This window comes from Botryllus schlosseri, chromosome 3 (genome assembly GCF_051294905.1).
Source record: "Botryllus schlosseri isolate E-star chromosome 3, Bs_hap1, whole genome shotgun sequence".
Classification (NCBI taxonomy): Eukaryota; Metazoa; Chordata; class Ascidiacea; order Stolidobranchia; family Styelidae; genus Botryllus; species Botryllus schlosseri.
Genome location: NC_137238.1, coordinates 32,286,893 through 32,308,061, shown reverse-complemented (window position 1 = coordinate 32,308,061; position 21,169 = coordinate 32,286,893). Strand labels below are relative to the sequence as shown.

The window sequence follows — 21,169 nt, the reverse complement described above, 5'->3', positions numbered from 1 at the left end:
ATAAGCAGAGCAATAAACTATAAGCTAGGGTTAAATCGCGCGGAGCGCGAAAAATTCTCCTATTCAACTTCAGCTTCGCGCCTTTTTTCAGATGCATACACGCCACTCAGTTCGAGAGCCACTGCACAAAAATGTGTATGGGATAGTACAAAGCTTGTCTTAGTTGCTGCATTCCGAACAGTGTGCAGCTCAAATAGCCTTGATGTTGAGCGAAGTTTGCAGATTTTCTTAAATTCGTCGTCCTTCGACCGAGTGTTTCGTGCTCGGCAAAAACTAAAAGGACGGGTTTACCCCTAACTCCAGCATACAAATATTTGGTGTTCTAAACCTTCTTTGAATTCCAGGTTTCGGCTTTCTCTTTTTGAAATGTCTGTTCATCCTCTATGGGTGATAGATATGATGAGTCATATAGTAATCGCGAGCACTAATTGACTTGTTTTTCGAATTAGGGATTTGGAAACGCCTCACGTATCATTTTAAAGCACGTGACCTATCCGTATAATGCGTAATGTGAAAATGGCAACAAAGAAGGTTTGAGGGAAACTATATGGAAATAGTGATTTCTTGTGAATATAATTGTTACTTATACTTTGCCACATTGCCTTTATTTTGCATCTGGATTACGCATGCGGGGTACGTAGGCAGCGTAATCGTGCCATATTAATGAACAGGCTGCAAAGTAAACGAATTTCCTGTTTAGTTGATATAGCCTATGGTTTTAGTTCACGCATCAACATTCAAACAACAGGTTTAATGTTATGAATTCCAAGCAACCTTTCGCGGGCCGCACTTTGCCCAGGCTTGGCCTAGAGACATTGTAGAAATGCTCACAAACACATGCACCTTGCTACCAGTTAAATATGTATTCCTAACACTGGGACAACTATAAAGGAGCACGCTAATCGAGTGTGGATATATACAGCACTTGGGTTTGGTGCAGTAGGCCATATATAGTTCCCAAGCACCTCAACCCGTCATACTTATATTGGTTGACTAAGTGTGTCGAATCGTGTGTTGGGTGTAGCAAATAAGTGGATACGAATCAGAAATTGGTTGATTCTCTTTCAACATGAAGCTCCCAGAACCACATGAAGAGGAAGTCTGTTGGTATATTTTAATATTAATATTATTATTATTTATTCGCAGTCAAACTGGTATATACACTTATCAATAATCATCATGAAAGAGCAAAAATTGATAATTATGATTATATAATTATAATACCATATATCTTACATTTTGTGCTATGTTCGATGTATTATATACGCAATCTCGAAACTTCGGTATACATATAGAAACGCACAGATTTGACGACTACACAAATCCAATTTTTACAAAATCAATTATACGAAAACCGCGAATTGAGTGTGATGGGGAATCCAGTTCATCCTCCAGCCAACAACCAGCAGCGGTCACTCTAGAAAAGAAATCGGTCGCTTTAAAATAGAAGCTCGCATTCACTAGGCACAAAGAAAAAGATGACTGCTGAAGAAATATTGCCTATGGAAATGTATACGGAATTTCATATACTGGTCGAAACTCAAATACTTCTAGCAGGCCAAATGCAGGTCTACCTTTACAAAGCACTAACTTTTCAGATTTGTTGTCAAATGAGTTACACTTGTGTAGGCAATCGACGGCATCATTTGAAACTACCTGAACACATTTCCAATTTTATTGCTTCCCATTGCAGTAATGTCATTCATGTACCATTACATTTCGCTAATTCTAACAAGTGACAGTTTATTTCCGTGAATATTTGAACCAAATGTTATCCTACATATTGGCAATTACTATACAGCAACTGGCCAAATGACACTCGAGACTATTCTGCCTTGCCTGTTTCGCTTCTGTCGTCCATCGAAGAAAGTCCCGTTGATAACACGGATACCGTTGAGAGTCTTCTGACGACGGGGGCGTAGACTTTCTGAAATTCACCGGTTCTGATAGCGGTGATGTAGAACATGAAGACTCCCTGATGAATAAAACGAAGTTTTGATAGTTCCTGGTAGCAATATATTCTGACTTATGTGGACAACGCGCTACCAAACACCTCCAACCACGAATTATTCGCATCTTCATTACCCGATGGTTTATGAATGTCATTTTTGGGTCGGAAGAGAGAGAAAGACGGACAAAAGATGACGATTGAGCAATCTTAGATCGGCCATATACAAACTAGTATTACAAGTAGGTCGAGTTAGATGTGATATTGCTATATTTACTGATCGTACCAGAACGTTTTCACATTGTTTTATCTGTTCATCACAACGCACCATCTTGCACGGCTGTGAACTCAAGATGATAGAAGTGAATTCAACTGACTAGGAAATAACAATCAATCACGTTTTGAAATAGAAATACACATTCGTGTCTGATTTCTTTTACCTGGAAGGAGTTCGTCAAAGTGAAGAGCCAACTCATTGCGTTGAGAAATGTCGGATCTTCTGAGACGAGCATCACATATCCGAAAATCCAAGAAAGACCCATGGTAGTCGCCAAACAAACTGAGGTGATGATGTGTTGTCGTAAAGTCCTCTTCTTTTTAGTTGATTTAATCTTCAAAGAGAAGGAAGTAGATTGTTGGGACAATGTGAACCTCTGAAAGGTTCGGGTTCTGTGTGAACCCGAACGTGAACCCCATGACGTCACGTGACGTCATATTGCTAATTCCAACCGCACATTTCAGTGAAGTGATGGCCTATATTTATGTAGGCTACATGATACTCAGCGACGATCCGACTCACATAATGCCACAATGACGAATTACATATTGACGTTTTGAACGTCGATGTATCAATTGGGCTATCAAATGATATAATGATCCCATAAAATCAATATCTTCCATCGATTTGCCAATAATATCGACGGGGGCTTGCAAAGAAATTTAGGCTTACGCCTTAACGGTCTAGGTCAGACCGGACAATGTATTCGGCGTCTGAGTTTAGCCACGTTGATATTGAGCAGAGTGTAAAACGGGTTTCTATACAGCAGTAGCCAACACCCCAATCGCACGGATTTGTTTTTTATGATAGTAACAACATATCAAATCAAAATATATACCGAACGCCTGCTAGATTTTTTACATCGGACAACGATATCAATTTCTCCGACAGGGTTATCCAAAATTTGGAAATCTTAAAAAGACTTCGTGATTGTGTCTCATTCTACAGAATATTGATAAAAAGCAACAATGAGCCTGAAATAAGCTTACAGGAAAGTTGTTAAGATTTCGGGCAAAGCGTTTGAAAGCAGCTGCTCAAGAATGGGCGTGCCGCCGACCATGGAGCTACTTTCAAACGCTTTGCCCGAAATCTCAACGGCTTTCCTGTAAGCTTCTTTCAGGCTAATTGTTGTTATTTATCAATAATCTATAGAATGAGACAAAATTACGGAGTCTTTTTAAGATTTTTCAAATTTCGGACTATAGTCTTGAATAAGCATCATTCGCCGACTACCTACATGTAGTGTATTTCTATAGAATGTAACATGGAATGGCAACGACCGATATTCGGCCTCGTTCCTCTTCGCTGAGGCTGCGGATTCAGAAATGTTTTGCGTAAGCGACTGTAGGATTTCGGGCAATCCAAATGTTATTATCTTCCAGAGGCAGAATTTACTGAGTCTGGTCTTGATCGAAAGCTACTGTCGCTCCGATTTCGAACATATAATTTTAAAAATGATCAGGCACTGATCCACCTAGAATCCGCCCTCCAACTCTGAAATATCGGCACTGTCAGAACAATCGGAGAGCCGCAACGGGTCATTGTTATGTTATGTTCATTGTTTTGCGGTTATCCGATTGTTCTGAACAATGCCAATTTCAGATGTTGTGGGCGATTTTTCGTAAAAGTCTGAAGACTAACCATATTTTTATTTATATTTTTGGAATCAGTGCGACAGTAGCTTTTGATCAAGACCAGATAACTTTTGGATTGCCAGAAATCCTACAATCGCTTACGCAAAACAATTCTGAATCCAGCCTTAGCGAAGCGGAACAAAGCTCCAAAATCGGTCGTTGCCATTCCATGTTTACATTTCATAGTATTTCGCAATTGATCTTATGTGATTGAGGGTGAAGCTCGCAGCAGGAGACTCGCTAAATATTCGCGCAAACTTTTTTAACCAAGCAAGTAAAATTTCTGAGATTGTCAAGGTGCATGCTAGTTTAGTGTTTTTGTATGCTGCCAGCGCCATGCATAGTGACCCGTAGTTGAAATGCAACAAATTTCAACAAAATATGTTATAAAGAAGCGAAAATTATGAAAATGGTTCATAGTGCAGAACCTACCACGGTTCGTTTGTGAACGTGATCCTCTGAATTTCTGAAGTTCACACACAGAACCCAAACGTGAACCTCACGTTCATACCAACCCTGGTTGATTGCATTAGTGAAGCAGCTACGCTAGCCACATTACAATGTGCAATATACCTATTCACACAGGTGATGGGTGAGGAATACTCGAAAACAGTTAGGTACTTTGGTATTGCTTAGGTTTTGCCTTCATCATCATGTGGGTATATTTTTAACTTCATCCACTTCTACCTTCTGTTATCATGGAGGGACGCGGGAAGACGTCAAGTATTTCCTGATCGATTTACCGTCACTTTAACAGAGGCGCCGGATACTGAGATCCATTGCACAGTGAAAGAGTATTCCAATTGGACAACTTACTGACTGACACCAATATTTTACAACGTGTTGCAGTCGCACCGAGATGACGTATATAATTCTTATGGACAGTTAATTTCAATAATATTGCGAATATCATATATAGACAGAATATCATAGAAGATCATTTAAAAAATTGATCAGTTAGCGTATGTTGATTAATAAGCTTGTAGTGCAGAAGACCTTCGTTGCTCACCTGGGCCATTTTGCAGCTGATTTTTGGAATTACGATGCAGTAAACTAATATGTTGAAGAGTAGCAATAAACCGACTGGCAACAGAAACCCAAAGTAAAGTGAGAAATGTCGCAGCCAACAAAAATTCCCAGCTCTGTATGACGACTCCGACGTTTTGTTACCTAAACGAAACGACTGATGATTGACTTTATCACATAGCTGTTACGAATATTGCGGCAAAATACCTGCGTCGCTTCGGTCGATATGGCCAAGCGTTATCCCCGAGTTGAGTAATACGATCACAAATGGAACTCCGTACGCAACACACGCTGCGAGATGAATCTTGAGCTTTGACCTCAATGACGCCATAACCTGTTCGAATAAGATATGCCAACTCTTTGAACAGCGAATTCAAAGAATGAAAAAATGTGGAAGACTTCAAAAATTGAGGCGGCATTATATGATTTACTCCTATTTACATAGGGTTGCCATATGTCCGGATTATCCAGGGCATGTCCAGAATTTCACTGTTCAAATTACGTCCACGCGGAAATTCTAAAATATGCCTAAATGTCCGGAATTTTGACGGCTTGAAGTAAGCTCATCATTTTTACGCAAATTAACCTAAACAATAATAATTTTGCCAGATTATACTACATGAAATTTGTCTTGGCGCCGTTCGCGATTAGTATCACATATATTTAATTCAATATGGAGACCACCACCCTCGCAAAAACTGCAATCAAAAATAAATAAAATTAACTTCATTTACTGAAACAAGTCTAATTGTACGCAACGTGATTTGAAAACGGTGTATTCCTAGAGCCGGTTAAGGCCGTTTAGATACTTTAGTCAAAGATAGTGGTTCTAAACCTGGGGGTCGCGAAGATGTTGAACATAATCAGCTTAAAAAATAAACCGTTATCTCTGAGCAATGGTGCTGACCCTTTTCTAGTAATCGACTTCAAATCTTGAACTTGACCGAGGAACCTTTTGAAATTGGAAATGGAGTCGCGACCGTAAAGGTTGGAGATCACCGCATGTGCGGCGTTTATACAGCTCGGTGGTGCGCATCGGCAGTAAGCTGATAAATAATTTAATTGGTGTGACATGAACATGACTTAACGATGTATAATTACGCTCCTTCCATTTTCGAAGTCATCATCCTCTACCAGCTCCACCGCTAACTCTGATCATGAGGGCGGAGAGAGGATCAAAATTATATAGTAAAATTTGGATATGGATGAACCAATATTATTGGCAGAATTCATGAGGAAAATTTAACTTCCAGAGGCATACAGAAACCAGATGCATATAGTAAGCTCCCCAGAATTTGCATCGATAACCCTACGGTGGGCCCAAGCCCAATCGGAATCGATTAGAATACTCAAATCAGAGTCAGTTGTAATGCTTGGAGTCGGGAAACGAAAGCCGATTTCTCGAACAAAAGGAAAGGACGTAGTTAATTTTCGTTTTTGGTGCTTTTTGCGGCATATATACCGACTCATGATATACAAACACACGATCTGTCCACAACTACATATGCATATCATGTCTAGATGACGTACAAATGCCGCTGGAAAGGGAAGGCCTGGATACAGCCCTGTACGGCTCTCCAGGTCTTGTAGCACCCCTCCATGGTATCCCAGTAATGCATGAGCGCCAAGCGGGGAAGTCATGGATACCAGGGTTGCTAATGAGGTCCTTGGTCTGATCCGGCCGGGGATCGGCCGGACGCTATCTTCTCGGTGAAAAACCAAATTATAAGTCCTTTGCATGACGAGTAGCATAGGCACATAAGATTTGACATACACTATACACAACATATGCAATTTTGTATTTGTCAGTTGCACGCAAGATCACGAAACAGCAGAGTGTAATAGCAAGGCTTGTTTCGCGAACTGTAAATACCTCTTACCTGTACAATATCCCGATAGATGGTGTAACTGTAAACGCCTGTCCAAAACCAAGTCGTCAGGAAGAAATACTGCAGAAATGCGGTTACTATCGTGCACTGTAAGGTATCGACCTGCAAAGCAAGCTCAAGTTGCTCGAGAAAATCATTTATCAGTATTTTTGAATCTCGAAATGCATGCCGCATAAAGAGAGGTGGAAATAGCCGCGTTTTATGCGAACGAGTATGATCCAAAAATATGTTGTGCTTTGAGCTAAAATGAAACACACGATTGTTCTGACCTCCACTGAAAGCTAGTAAATTATCTTATGCCTTATGATCTAAGCCAGTGGTTCTCAACCGGGGGTCCGCGAAGCATTTTCAGGGGGTCCAAGAAACCTCCAAATTTACAGACCTAATTTGTATTTTGTTTCAAATTAGAGAAATCATGAAGCACTTTCGCTTCATAACTGCTAAAACTTCAGGACTCACATAAACGGATTGGCTGTCTGAGATGAAATATTGTGCTGTGCAAACTCATTTTAATTGCCAATAGCCTACTGATACAAACATATTGCTGTTTAGAGATGTTTTATTTAGGTTTTGGAGCGAATAGGTTTATAGAAATCAATTTTTTCTGTGATATACATAACCGCTGTTCCAGAATAACTTGAAGATGAGCTGCTAGATAGATATGACTAGGCTGGACGTTATATTGGTGCCATATATGTTTCGAACATACCCAAAGGTGTCGTCGGAAACGTTATTCGTGACTATTACATTCGCCACCAGCTATCTCTGTGGAAATGGATTTTCGGCAGTCGTTCCTATCAAATCGACGGCGCAGATATTCGAGACACGGTCGCGTATTTCAAGAAACGCAGCCACAGAATTAGCTTCTGAATAAGAAAATTGTTCCCAATTTCTATATAAATAGTTAGGTGGTATTTTCAATAAAGGTGATTGTACTGTATCACTAGATCTAGATCTAAATTTGAATTAAAGCGGGGGGTCCGTGAAGACAAAAAGGTTGAGAACCACTGATCTAAGCTCTCCCCGTCACTACACGAGCTGCGTACCGTGTGTGCGGATTACCTTACCAGCGCGGAGTTGAATGACCTTGTGTTAACAGTAGGTAGTGTTTGAGTTGAGAAATCCCTGCTACAAATGGTCATAACGAAAAACAACAGACTGCGAATGAAAGAAACCTGTGAATCCACTCCAGTAACAAACAATAAAAGGGCGACGGCTAAACAGACGCAGATATTCGCAACGATTTGCATTTGGTATCTCCTGCGATTGTTTCTGAAATGTAACATATAGTTCATATTTAATGACATAGTATTCTCAGTAAGATACATGACATGTGCATTAGATTATAATATACAGCAGTAATTCAAGAGCTTCTTGGAGGTACAGAACTTAAATATACAATTGAATAGTATATTCATATTGAAATGAACCCGAATATTTTCGGCTGACACTCGTCATGGGTTGCTGACGATTACCCCTGACGAGTGTCAGTCGAAAACATTCGGGTTCATTTCAATATGAATATACTAATCAATTGTATTTGCGATTTATACCAATGCTGAGTACCTTCAATCTCGCAACAAACCTGTCAATAAACGTCTGTATCCGAATGAGAACTTCGTATGGAAGATACCTTACCTTGAACGGCAAATGGTGATGAAAGTAAATATCAGGCCGGCAATCGAAAGTCCGGACCCGATGTAGGTAACGAGACTAAGAGCTACATCCACAGCAATTTCGGAACGACTCTACGAACAGAAAGCGGTCGTGAAAATGTATAACGAACTGGACTATGGCTAGGGCAGTGACACAATGAGGGAATCAAGATAAGGCAGAAGTGGAGTGCAATGACGTATTAACACATATACTGTACAGTACACTGATTAGAGAATCACATATAGATGAGATGCATTGGATTCAATTTTTATTGTGCTATATGAATTATATAGTTCACAAAAGAAACTTCAGTCGTTACCGGAGATGGTCAATATAGCCCTGTACTCCGGAACTGCTAATGTGTCTCGCGATGATGCTGGGCATCTAGTGGTGTAATATGTAACCGAAACTGTGAACACACTTCCTGCTGAAGAAAGCGTTTCGTCTTTCGCATATTCTGATGTTACAACAGCTAGACAATTACCCGGGAGGACCGTGGTGCGTATCTTGATGACTTTGACCGCTGTAGCTGAAGTTTTGTAGTACACTCTTAGCAAAACTAGTGTGTATTCTGTGTATTCACAGCCAAAGGGTGTGGCAGCCGTGCTGAAGGAGGTCTGTTACAAGGGCACACGAAAACAGAATCTAACTCAGAATTATAACACGGTCATAAATACTACTTGCATACTTTCCTACGTTCCTCCGTGCATCATAATGTGGATTAAGATGTTGTACTCGATTTATACGCCGGTTTAAGTATGAGGTAGGTTCTGCTTTCGTGTGCCGTGGGTGTATATTCGCACCCGTATATCAGGGGTGGTAATCGGGTGGTAATACACACTCTATTGGCTAAGAATGTATGCGCGTTAGTCGATGATGGTTAGTTTTCAGTAGTTTATTTTTGCAATATGGTAATTTGTACAGCTGGCCTCAATTTATCAATGCCTTGTAATAAGATGTAAAACAACGAGACCAATTGATAATTAGCCAGTCAATGTACCCAGCACCAGCATTTCAAATTTCCAAGGCGACTATTCGAAATTGATTCCGATTTTACTGAATGAATGTATGCGAACGATTTTTTACCATGGTTTTTAACCAGGAACTCCTAGTTGGTCTTTCTGGTAGTGAGCTAAACAATTACCACGATTATGCTTATTTAAACATGGATACAAATCTCACTGCAATAAATCAAAATGTTTGTTTCTTCTGTATTGCAAAGATTTCAGTTACATTCTCAATATAGATGTGTCCCTTATTCTGATAATTTATAAAGTGAGTATCATATGACGAAATGGTAGTAGAGCACTGGTCTGGTCTATAGACTATAATGCTACTTCAAGTAATATAGTTGATTCGGAATTGGATCAAGTCGAAATAGTCGTTTTGTATAGTACCATATGAAAGTTATTGTCCAAGACCACATGGAAATGTGGATATTTCATGATCTATATCTACCATAAATGCGGAATCAATCGATATACAAACTATCTACCCCAATCGCAAGAGGCCAATATACGCGGACTAATGAATGAGAGGAATTCATCGACAAAACTTATACCGATCCGTCCCCACCCCATATTCACATTATTACCAACACAATTACGTAAGTTAGAAGTGTAGCTTACCACTAGGATTGCGAAATTCGTCAGATGATCGCACTCACAACTGGCCGGAAGTCCCGGCATTGACACGCATCCTTTCGACGACCAGTCTCCGATTTCAAAATCCCAGAAGACGCATTCGTGTTCTGTGACGATTTTCTTAAAATCGTATTTCTCGTTTCAAAAGCTGTTCACGATTTAAAACCAGCAGCCATTCTCACCGTAAAGCTATTAGGTCGTTTCACACCACTCTCTTCTTTGATATAATTGAATACTATCGCAACTGGAACTTCAAGTTTAATCCCTTCCAAAGTGTAAGTCGCATTTCCGAGGGTAGTCGCTATTACCTGTGGATACAAATCACGTAGCTTTACGGTTCAACATATTTTTTAGAGAAAAAATAATAATAAACTGCACGCCGTTGAGTGTTGTTACAACTTACGTGTTCAGTAGCGGGAAATTTATTTAGTAGACATTCGAATACAGATTATCATCGAACGACAACATCCATAGAAAACATATCTATTCAGGAGTGTTGAAGTAAAATGGTTAAATTACTGTCATTATAAATATATAGACAATTGACATGTATCCATACTACATTCCCTGACGATATTGAAATATTAAAAAAATATTATATTGCTCAATATTTGCCTACCGATATATATATTTGGATTATGTATGGATTGTATATCTATAACGGTAATATGAGAGGGGGAGCAATAGAAACATGTTATGGGTGAAAGTAGAGATAAAATAAAAATAATAATTGAGCACCCGACAAAAATAGTGTGTCAAAACAATAACGTGTGTCATGAGAGCGAGTCGTTCAAAATACCTGTAACTGCAGTGCAAACCAAGCCATAAATTAGGGTAGTGTTTCTTAAACTTTTTATCGCTCGTACACCTTGAAATTTCGTGAAATTTTCTCGAACCCCCTGTAGCCTGGATCAAAACAGCTCTTTGCCACGGTATGCCCCCAAACGCTGGTCCAGAGCCCCCATAGGGGTTTAAACACAATTCAGCATCATACGGGCCATTTCATTACTATATACAGAATATACACTGGGCTTCCGGCCCTTTCGGTGCCTGCAGTCTGCAGATGCAGATAAAAACATCGAGGGATTCGCCCAACGTGCGGTGTTTTTTGGTGGTCAAGGTCTTACCGCGGCCGATCTCATTGGTAATGCAGTTTACGGCATCGCATGTGTACCGGAATGTCGTAAGTGTTCGTGTTGTCTTGGGCAGAAACCATAGCCGGTGTGTGATGGTTCCGCACCAGAAGGTTTCATACTCATAGACTAAAGTAGAGGTCTCAAATTCAAACATGTTCGCGGGCCAATTTATTGGTTTTTGATGGCTTCGCGGGCCGCAGCAACAATAACAGGGTTATTTAATGTATTTCCAAGTAGGTCTTATTGGACGGGACCTTGCAGACGGGCATTCCACAAACACGGTGGAAGTTCGATTTACTTCCCTCACCGGAGGCCAAGAGAAGACATTGCGTTCATTCGATACTACAAACCCAGAAGCCGAACCTGAGTAAGTGGGCAAACATGAGGGAATTATTAAGAAGCCACCTGGCACGCAAAAAATTAGTTGGCATAGTTTGTCAAAATAATTAGTTGAAGGCGCCATGCTAGTGTAAACAAAAACATGCATCGTGATGTGCATGCATCGAAGTTAGATTTACCTTCGAATATCGGAACGGATCAATAACAACATGGATATAATTATTAATGTGACATGGTAAAAGAACAGTCCAATCGCCGAGGAATCCATTACTGTTATAGCGGTGAAGCGTACCACTACCTTACTCGCCACCTTTAACATGAATAAACAGACCAAAGATGGCGCAGGATGTAACTGACTATACGAGCACCTGCTCGGAAAAATGCCCTTTATTTTTTAGTCAATTCACCAGCGGTCAGACTTTTGTGAATGAATTTCTCGTTGATATGCCCCGTTTTTGGATCTGTAAATATGGGGGGGGGGGCGAGAATTTGTGTCGAGCTTGATAAGGGGACGATGGGTCGAAAAGGGTTAGGAACCACTGTTCTAGACCGTAACAAAAGTAAACCTAAGCCAAAACCCCGGCCCAAGCTTTAGCTCTAGCTTCAATAAGTGATCGTTAAAAGTGGAAGTCGACAAAAAGTACATCGATCTGAGTAGTAAAAGTGCGCATAATGTACTCGATTACCTCAAAAAAGTATGAGTACTCAGATAGCCTACTAACCCCCACTTAATAACATACTATACCGACTCACCCATTCCGTTGTTCTATTTGATGGGAAGAGAGCACTGGATCGAAACGCGACAGTTACGATTCGCAATGGCGATTTCATCAGCGATTTCGCTTGACTAAGAGTTCCAGGAGGAATTGAAATTGCCATGGGGCTTGACGCGACCGTTGAGCCCTTATCTTCGTAAAAACTAGCTTTAAATATGTACTCAGCTGGAGCTTCCACGTTCTCGTCTTCGATAATGTCGACCACCTGAATATATGAGTGCAAATACAGTGCTATTTAGATTGCTTTACCAGTGAATTTCACCTATAGATAATTAAGTATTCGACCTAATAATTTAGTAGTCAGGGTTAGGAATTTGGGTTACGGTCGATTGCCACAATTGGAACGCGGAAATGTATCGTGTCATTCACGATTGCCAAATGATGGGAACTGCAGTTCTCAACGTTTCACTGAAAAACCAACAATTCTGTCACTTGAGTGATTTGTAACTAAGTCCGGTGACTCTGAAAAGTTTTGACCCCGTGGACAGGTAAAGCTTCGAAACAAATGTTGCGGATTAGCAAACCTAGAAAATCAAAATTAAAAATAAATTTTATTACGACTAATACATGCTACTCACATGAAAGATATTGGAAACTTAATTTAATGCTGCCCTTTTATATTATATATTTAAACGTGGTTTTATCGAGACCACGCTCGCGAAGTCCTGTTAAAATCCACCAATTTGATAGTGACTGCCAGGTATCTTTTGAAAGAAATACGACGTTGCTATTTGATATAGCCTTTGTTCTATTATCGAGTGTTGGTTAATGCGCTGACAGAATTCAACGAAGTGTGTTGAATCTCCGCAGCTTTAACGCATAACGTGTCCGAAACGAGTTATAGGATGCTCCTAAAGTACACCGTAAACCCTATTGCGACACCACGTAGAAAAATACGTTTCAAACGGCTCTATCAATTCAAATTGTGATGTTTCATTTCTCAAACTAATGAACTAGCGGAAAACTTCTTTGATTTTAGAATTGAGATTTAAAATTCTGATATATTTGGTGGACCGGCAGGTTGAGAACCACTGGCCCAGACGATATTTTCAATTTTTCGCTAAATATACAACATTCTTTCACTCAAACCAATGAATCGACCCTTTACATACCCACGTTTTCGCTAACCCTAACCAATCCCTAATTTTTACATTTCAGCAAGTGGGTGAAAAGTGAATACTCCCGAGTCAAATTATCTACCAACAATTTTATTAGATGATAAAAATCCCCGGTCAATACCATGAAATAGGCGTATAGGCATTTCCTTACGTTATACAACAATAACAAATACAAATGAAGAGGCATATATACGTACATAATTTTCTCTTTCGCCATTACCAACGATGATTAAAATGCTGGAATTGATATGGTTATTTTCGTCGATGCACGTAATGAAAAGCCTATGTCGTAACACGTCACAGCTGTAGTCTATACACAGCATTTTTATGATTCACCGTAATTATCAAATGGGCGGGGCTGAGTTATAACAGCCGTGTACTTGTAACCATGTGAGGTCGTTAATGAGATCTTGAAATCACAGGGTTGATAGATGCATCGTAGTTCCACGGACTAATTGAACGGGAAGAGATAGGGCCTACTACTTAGTAATGCTAGGGATTGCCGGCGGTGTCTTTTTACCAACCTCAACATTAATGTCTGGCGTATATATCGAGATTGTGGAGGTGTTTTCCGATGTGAGTTTCCGTGATATCTTCGTTATCGACTGCACTAAGTCTTGTTTTTCAGTGGCACGGTCCGTCGCTGAAAATCCGGAATGGTCACTTATTATCAAAGCACGCAAACCAAAAAATATGCGCTGTTTAAAACGTACTTTCAACAGTTGTTTCAACATAATGCTCCGTCAGAGAACTCACAACTGAAGTTGCTTCAACTATTTGCTTCGCCGTAAACTGAAATAAAGTCATAAACGGAAAATGATAGGCCGATGAATCTCTCTCATTGTAGGCCCATATCATATTATACAAACAAACTGTGACCAGACGATTGCTATACCCAGTGATCGGCTGACGAAATACGGCATCGTGCCGATGTACACGAAACCCTTGCAGTGCCCGCGATAGCGGACATTTGACGTTCCACAATTATAGGTAGAATATGTTTGAAGTTACCAAAGATTGTTCTGATATCAGAGCATTTGAGCAATGTAGCCTAATCCGGCTATCTGGTATAGCCCTGATAGTAGGCTAATTTTCATGTCATTATCACAGTCAAATTAAATCAGCGGTAGATTTGCCTTCGATTGGAATAGATCGATAACAATTTAAATGTCATATTTATTGTGTCATATTAATAGCAGTGTTTCTTGACCTTTTCAGCGATCATACCCCTTGTGCTTTCAATAAGATTTCCCGTATCCTTGTCCATTTTCAACACCAGTTATGATGGGAACAACCAAAAAGCCTATTCACATAAAATCGCGGGTAGCGCGAAGAATATTTTTCAGTTGAATAAATTAGCCCGAAATGATTCCACTCTTTCATGGTTTGCAAAATAATTTAAGTCAGGGGTGGGCAAACTTTTGAGCTCGCGGGCCGCATTCAACATCTGGATCCATTCGCGGGCCGCACTATATAAAATTGGGATTATAAACCAAAACACAATATTGGTATTTGATTATATAGCGAGGACATGGAGATAATCTATATGCGTATTTAAAACCAACCAAACATTGCTTTGACGAAATCGTACAGGCGTTAGAAACAGTGGCGGGACTTTATAGGCTGGTTGACCTCAAAAACCAATTTTTCAAAACTATAGGCATTAAAGTCAGTTGTCCCAATTCTTAGAAAAGGGATTGAAATTTAAATCGGTGAGCAGCTATCTGTTCATAGATTTGCTAATTCCACTTTTGGGTCAGTTCCCAACACAAAATGCTGACAGCATCAAAACCATGTTAGCTTCAAACACGCTTCTACTATGTGCAGATAAAATATAGCCTACTTTTACGCCAGGGGTGGCCAACTTTTTGGCCATTCACGGTCGCATTTCGGCTAATCATGTAGCCTGCAGCCGCATTCCTGGGCATATTCGTGACGAACGAGCTGGGCGCCAAATAACCATGTTACAGTGTCTATGTCTATTTCCGGTGAACTCCGGACTCGTCTATTTAATGATATAGGCTTACTATACGACCCGAAATCACGACTGGGCACTGAAAATGGTCAGGAAATATTAATATTCGCGCGAAGCGCGAAAAAAATTCCAGATTCACTAATGAATTTCGTCATTAATATTAGTAGTTTTACATAGTACTATCAACCTTGATCTTTTCCCAGCCCATGTGATCAGATTCACCGGTAGAGTTGATGGAGGGGGTGTTTTCGAGAATTTAGGGCAAGTTATAAATGATGACGCATCTCCGGGTCGGCTCCTTGCTGTTAGTCATTTTGTTGCATGTTGTTATTTCTTGACCTCCCATCAGATGGTCGGTATAGTGAGGAGCACACGATTTGAAGTTGGTATTTCTATATGATGCGCAACATTTTCCTCTGCTTTTCGCATTTGTACTGTGGGGCTCTGATGGTAAAGAGCGCTAATATATAAAAATCGAAAAATGAAGTGAATTAGAATCGCGCGCAGCGCGAAGAAAATCTCAAGACAAATTAAAATCTTCAGAATCCCGAATGAAGAATATAATTAACAGTAGCAGTATCACATATTACTGTCAATTATTTAGAATTTTTCAGCCCATGTGATCAGATTCACCGGTAGGGTTCATAGAGGGTGTGCTTTCGAAAGTTGAGGGCAAGTTAGAAATGATAATGCATCTTCGGGTGAGCCAATTGTCATTAGTCATGCACTTCGTTGCATGCTGTTATTTCTTGACCTCCGATCAGTATTGTCGATTTTATCGGTAGTGGAAATATATTGAAATCGTCCAAATGTACCATAAAAAATTTCTTTCGTCAGGAGCACACGATTCCGATTCCTGCTCAGATTTAGAAGGGCGCTACTATATTAGAATCGAAAAATTAAGTTATGTTGAATTGCGGGGAGCGCCAAAAAATGTCAAGATTAATTAAAATCCCTCAAAAATTTGGGAGTGAATTAGTAATTTCAATTTGCATGTCGACGGCTGCCTACACATACCGGTACTAATTGAATTGCGTGTCCACGACCGCACAAATTTCCTTCTACGGCCGCAGGTTGGCCACCCCTGTTTTACGCATACAGAGAACGAATCTAACTAATACACCGGCGAATCGTATCTCCAAGCACAGTACTAAAATTAATAAACGTTTCTGCCCTGGAGTATGGCCAATCTGAAATCACACTCGTGATCCAAATTATATCAATATCGTTTAGGAGTTCTGTAATGTTTTGCAGTTCAAACCTTTCAAAATGCGTTGGCCTTGAGGTCGGGCTGTCGCGCCAGAAATTAAACATAAAAAAGTAATATAGGAAGTATTTACTTTAGAATTAACATTGTAAAATATATTCAAAAAAAGTTTAATTAAGTCCCTGTAGATTTTTAGTACGCATTTCATCAATATTTTTAAAAAGTTTCTTGAGACTCTCGCGGGCCGCACAAAACATTGCTGCGGGCCGCATGCGGCCCGCGCGCCGTAGTTTGCCCAACCCTGATTTAAGTTCTAGATAGTATATAGACCTAATTCCACAATGCATCTCATACTCCCTGATGTAGTGCTTCGTACCCCAAGGCATCCATCGACCCCTAGTTAAGGACCCATGGAATAGATATGTCCGATCGCCGAAGAATCCCACCTTATTCGCCAACGGCGATAATAACATGGATAAGGTGACCAAAGATCACCCAGGATGTAACTAACTATAGATCATGGGCGCAATAGAATGTCAATGGTTTCCATACTGACATGATTACATAGCTACACACGCTACGCAACGCAAGCTACGAGCTTCTGATATCTCACTATTCCCCATGACAGATTAATGGTTTGTTTCGTCCGTGATCGTACAAGGTAACGGCGTTCCCAGTCACAAGTCCTCTGATTTTAGCGTTCAGCCCGACTCAAATCAAGTTATCATCATTTTATCACCCGGTAGTCAGTCTGAATTCGAGGTAATTTTACGAGCGGACACGCTCAAGTCCATATCACAATTTTCAGTCACGAATCATCAACGGGACATGTTTTATCATCAAGAACTAGAAATGTGACATAATAGCTGATCTTCCACCACATGGTAGCAATTTAAAGTGTTCTGATATTGAAGTTTGGAGTTGTTCTAGAGTGAACTTTAAGTTCTCAAATCTAAAACTATGTGGGCAGTTGAATATCAATGTAATTGAAAATCCAAAATGCCGTTGCGAGCCGAACAAAATGTTCTCGCGGGCTGTGTGTTTGATACCTCCGACATACAATAATAATGATGTTGCATTTGTTGGAAGTTACATATTCAGTATAATATGATGGTTGAGCTTGTTTTTGCTCCGACAATGTTTTAGTTGCTGTTTGGTGATGGAAAGAGCCAGTCGCATGTCGTGTTGAATATCCAACACACTGAACCGCTTTCTCTTCGAAAGTAATTACACGCAGTAACAAGCCAATTTCATTACACTTAAGGTACATAATCCTTGGTTTTAACCAAAATACGGTCGAAAAATTTTCCATAAAGCTCAATCGGGTTGCCGTGTCTTCTTGCAACTAGAATTCCAATTCATTTCTTGTGTTATAGTAAAGTTATATAGGGTTACCGTGCATCCTGTACTAAAGATCCTTGCAAATTTATCATGTTTATTTAAACCTACCCGTCCTTTCTGCCAAACAATAAACGAATAACTTCAGTTCATTTGAAAATCCGCCCATGCAATCAAATACACTAATGAGCTCCCTTCACGAATATTACGGTAGATTATTCAATTATTCTGTTATCACGTGTGCAACTAATATTAAGTATACTATAAATACATAATTAAAAATAATAACTTGACTAAAGAATGTGAAGTGGAAGTAAAAACAACAGTCGAAGTAGACTGTACACAAGACCAATAGACCTTTGTAATAAAAAAGCGGAAGTAAGCGAGTCCTATTTGAGTACTCGAAAAGACTTCATTATGTTGTTGTGATGACCCTCGCGACCCAACAACTGCCCCAGAGATTTTATTACCGAATACGTGCGGTTGAGCAGAACAGACTGCACTCGTCAACATGGCCAGACATGAAAGAAAGAAATACAACACGATGAATCACTACCATTACTGTCATAGGAAGCAGTATGGGGTAAAGTCGCTACACCATTAATTTGGTACTGACGAGTTGTTACCCTATCGCTATGTAGCCCGATCGCTCACCACTGTTTCATCGTCGTCGGATATCGTTTTCAGAAGTTCCGCTACGTCTTCGACCAATTTCTCGTCCAATGCCTCGATGTTTGCTGTGGCGAACTCCAGTGTTTCCAATGTCGTGTTGGTATATTCCTGAAAAAGATAGAGTACAAGATGGTAAAATAAAAGATGCCAGTTATTATATTCAACGCTATTCGATCATATCATAAATTTAGATTTGAAAATAAAACTGATTTGATGAATTACATCATCATCATCATTTTATCAATGTATTTATCATTTCAAAAACGCCACAAGAGTGCGATATAATAAAAAGATATAGGATGGTGTCGAAAAAATATGGAGTAGTCTTTAAAAGCAGACATCGTCGTGAGCCTAGACAGCACACTGAATGAAAAGCAACAGAAGAAAATATAAAAAGGCAGGCGCTAAAATGCAACGGCATGCGTTCGAAGAGAGGCCGAATTAGTATAGGATATGGAATTTAAATTGTTTTGAAGTTGGATTCGGATTTGTACTTGACATGAAATTGCCACAATTTTAAATTTTCATGCAACTTTTTAGCTAACTCCAGTCGTTAACGCAGTTGGACGCGATCCTAAATTGATCCTACATTTTGATATAAACTTGGATTTGTATCTTCTATTCGAAACAAGACTTGGAGTTGGATCTGAAGATATAAAGTCGGCTAATACCGTAATTTTCCAAGTATAGTACGCCCTCATGTATAATACGCACCCCTAAAATAGCATGTAAATTCTGGGAAAAAGCCTGTACCCATGTATAGTACGCACCCTTCATTTCAGTACAGGAATAGTTCCGAGATGTCACTCTTGAACAATCATTACACAACGATCGCTAATCATTATACAATTAACGGTATTGTCTCTAAAGCTAAACGATAGTAGATAGCAGCCAAAGCCTGCGAGGCCAGCGGCGAGTTAGTTTAGGTCAGTGGTTCTTAACCTTTTTTCCTCCAGCGCCCCCTTTCAAATATTATCGTGCTCCAGCGCCCCCCACACTCATATTGTAAGGAATGTAATAAAGACAATGAATAAGAGGGAGGGCCGTGACAGCACTTCGTCAACCCCTTAAAAACGATTGCCTTGCGCACCCATAGCGTGATAAACCAAACTTCTGAAGGCTTTGCCCCCAAGAACCCCGTGGCGTGATTTAGATGGTCAGCAAAGTTTGTGTGGCCTGGTCGCCCTGGGTACCAAAGTTTTCTATAATGCATGAATGAATAGGTGGTAATTACATATATAAGTCGCTATAAACTTTATATCCTCTCAGCCCACGTAATCAGATTTACCAGTAGCGCTGAATGAGCTGTTGTATGGGAAAATAAAGGGCACGTAATTAAAAATTAAACATATTTGGGCATGCCCATAGGTACAATTAATTCGTTACCATGGCCGTAACAGCACTTCGTCAGCCCCCCCCCCAAAAAAACCGTTGGTCTTGGGCCCCCCATCGGGTGATAAACCAAACTTCCGGGTGGGTTCGCCCCAGACCCCCTTCGGCTATCCGCTATTTGTTGAAACTATAGTCATCTACATTGGGTGACTGAGGCAGCTATTCTCGCCTAGACGCGCGAAGCGCGAAAAATTTCACTAATTAATGATTGAATTGGTCAATATGATCGGGAATTACATGTATATTGAGATCAATTTTTATCCTCTCTCTGCTCGCGTAAACAGATTTACCGGTAAAGCTGAGTGATGTGTGATTGAAAAGGTAGGACCCCTCAATAATAATTATACATCTTCGGGCGTATACCCGTTGGCAGGAACGAAACAGCACTTCGTCAGGCCCCCGAAAAAACTTGGGTCTTGGGATCCCATAGGGTGATAAACCGACCGCCCCCCCCCCCCATCACGTCGTTCGCTTTTGCCAGGAATCAGCTGTACTGTTTAGCGAGCCAGCAGTGCGAAGCGCGAAAACTTTCGATAATTCATAATAAAATCGGACAGTAAGATCGGGAATTGCATATATATTGCTATCAATTTCTTGTCCTCTATGCTCACGTTACCAGATTTACCAGTAGAGCTGAGTGAGGTGTAATGTTCCCTCTAAGCTGCGCACGTGCGCAGTGCACGGTCTCTGCGCACAGAAAATCTACGTTGCGCACAACAAATCCGAAGTTATGACCTTTTTTTAGTCGTTACGCACTGTTGTCCAAGGGTCAGCGTAGACTGTACGCAGACTCATCAAAACTTAGAGCGAACATTGTGAGGTGTCTTGGAAACTGTAGGGACCGTAACTGATAATTAAACATATTCGGGCGGGCGAGCCCGTTGCTTTGACTTCGTTGCATGATGTTATTTCGTGACCTCCTGTATGCAATATCAAAAAATATAGAATCACCCAACAGGGATATCGCCCAACAGGAATATCTAGTTTTAGATATCCCTGTCGCCCAATCGTACTAAACTAAAAGACGCACACTATTTCAGAGTGGTATTTCTTCACTTGCATATAATTTTTCCCTGCCAGATGGAATTCGTCTTTTGGGGTTCAGATTGCCAAGACAGAAACATTCGGTGCCAGTAATTTAGG

General features: G+C 40.3%; 1 protein-coding gene across 1 annotated transcript in view; it reads right to left on the bottom strand.

The window, feature by feature from the left end:
• Positions 1–414: 414 nt before the first annotated feature.
• Positions 415–21,169, bottom strand: part of LOC145435019 (uncharacterized) — a 59,377-nt gene continuing 38,622 nt past the window's right edge. Inside the window, exons 17-29 of the mRNA XM_080312284.1 lie at positions 18,617–18,742; positions 14,156–14,234; positions 13,967–14,085; positions 12,302–12,529; positions 10,256–10,381; positions 10,059–10,193; positions 8,413–8,522; positions 7,950–8,046; positions 6,766–6,876; positions 5,093–5,219; positions 4,869–5,029; positions 2,389–2,559; positions 415–1,975 (exon numbers count right to left, since the gene is read on the bottom strand). Coding sequence (XP_080168410.1) covers positions 1,826–1,975; positions 2,389–2,559; positions 4,869–5,029; positions 5,093–5,219; positions 6,766–6,876; positions 7,950–8,046; positions 8,413–8,522; positions 10,059–10,193; positions 10,256–10,381; positions 12,302–12,529; positions 13,967–14,085; positions 14,156–14,234; positions 18,617–18,742 — 1,740 coding nt within the window. The 3' untranslated portion in view covers positions 415–1,825. The remainder of the gene's footprint in view (positions 1,976–2,388; positions 2,560–4,868; positions 5,030–5,092; positions 5,220–6,765; positions 6,877–7,949; positions 8,047–8,412; positions 8,523–10,058; positions 10,194–10,255; positions 10,382–12,301; positions 12,530–13,966; positions 14,086–14,155; positions 14,235–18,616; positions 18,743–21,169) is intronic.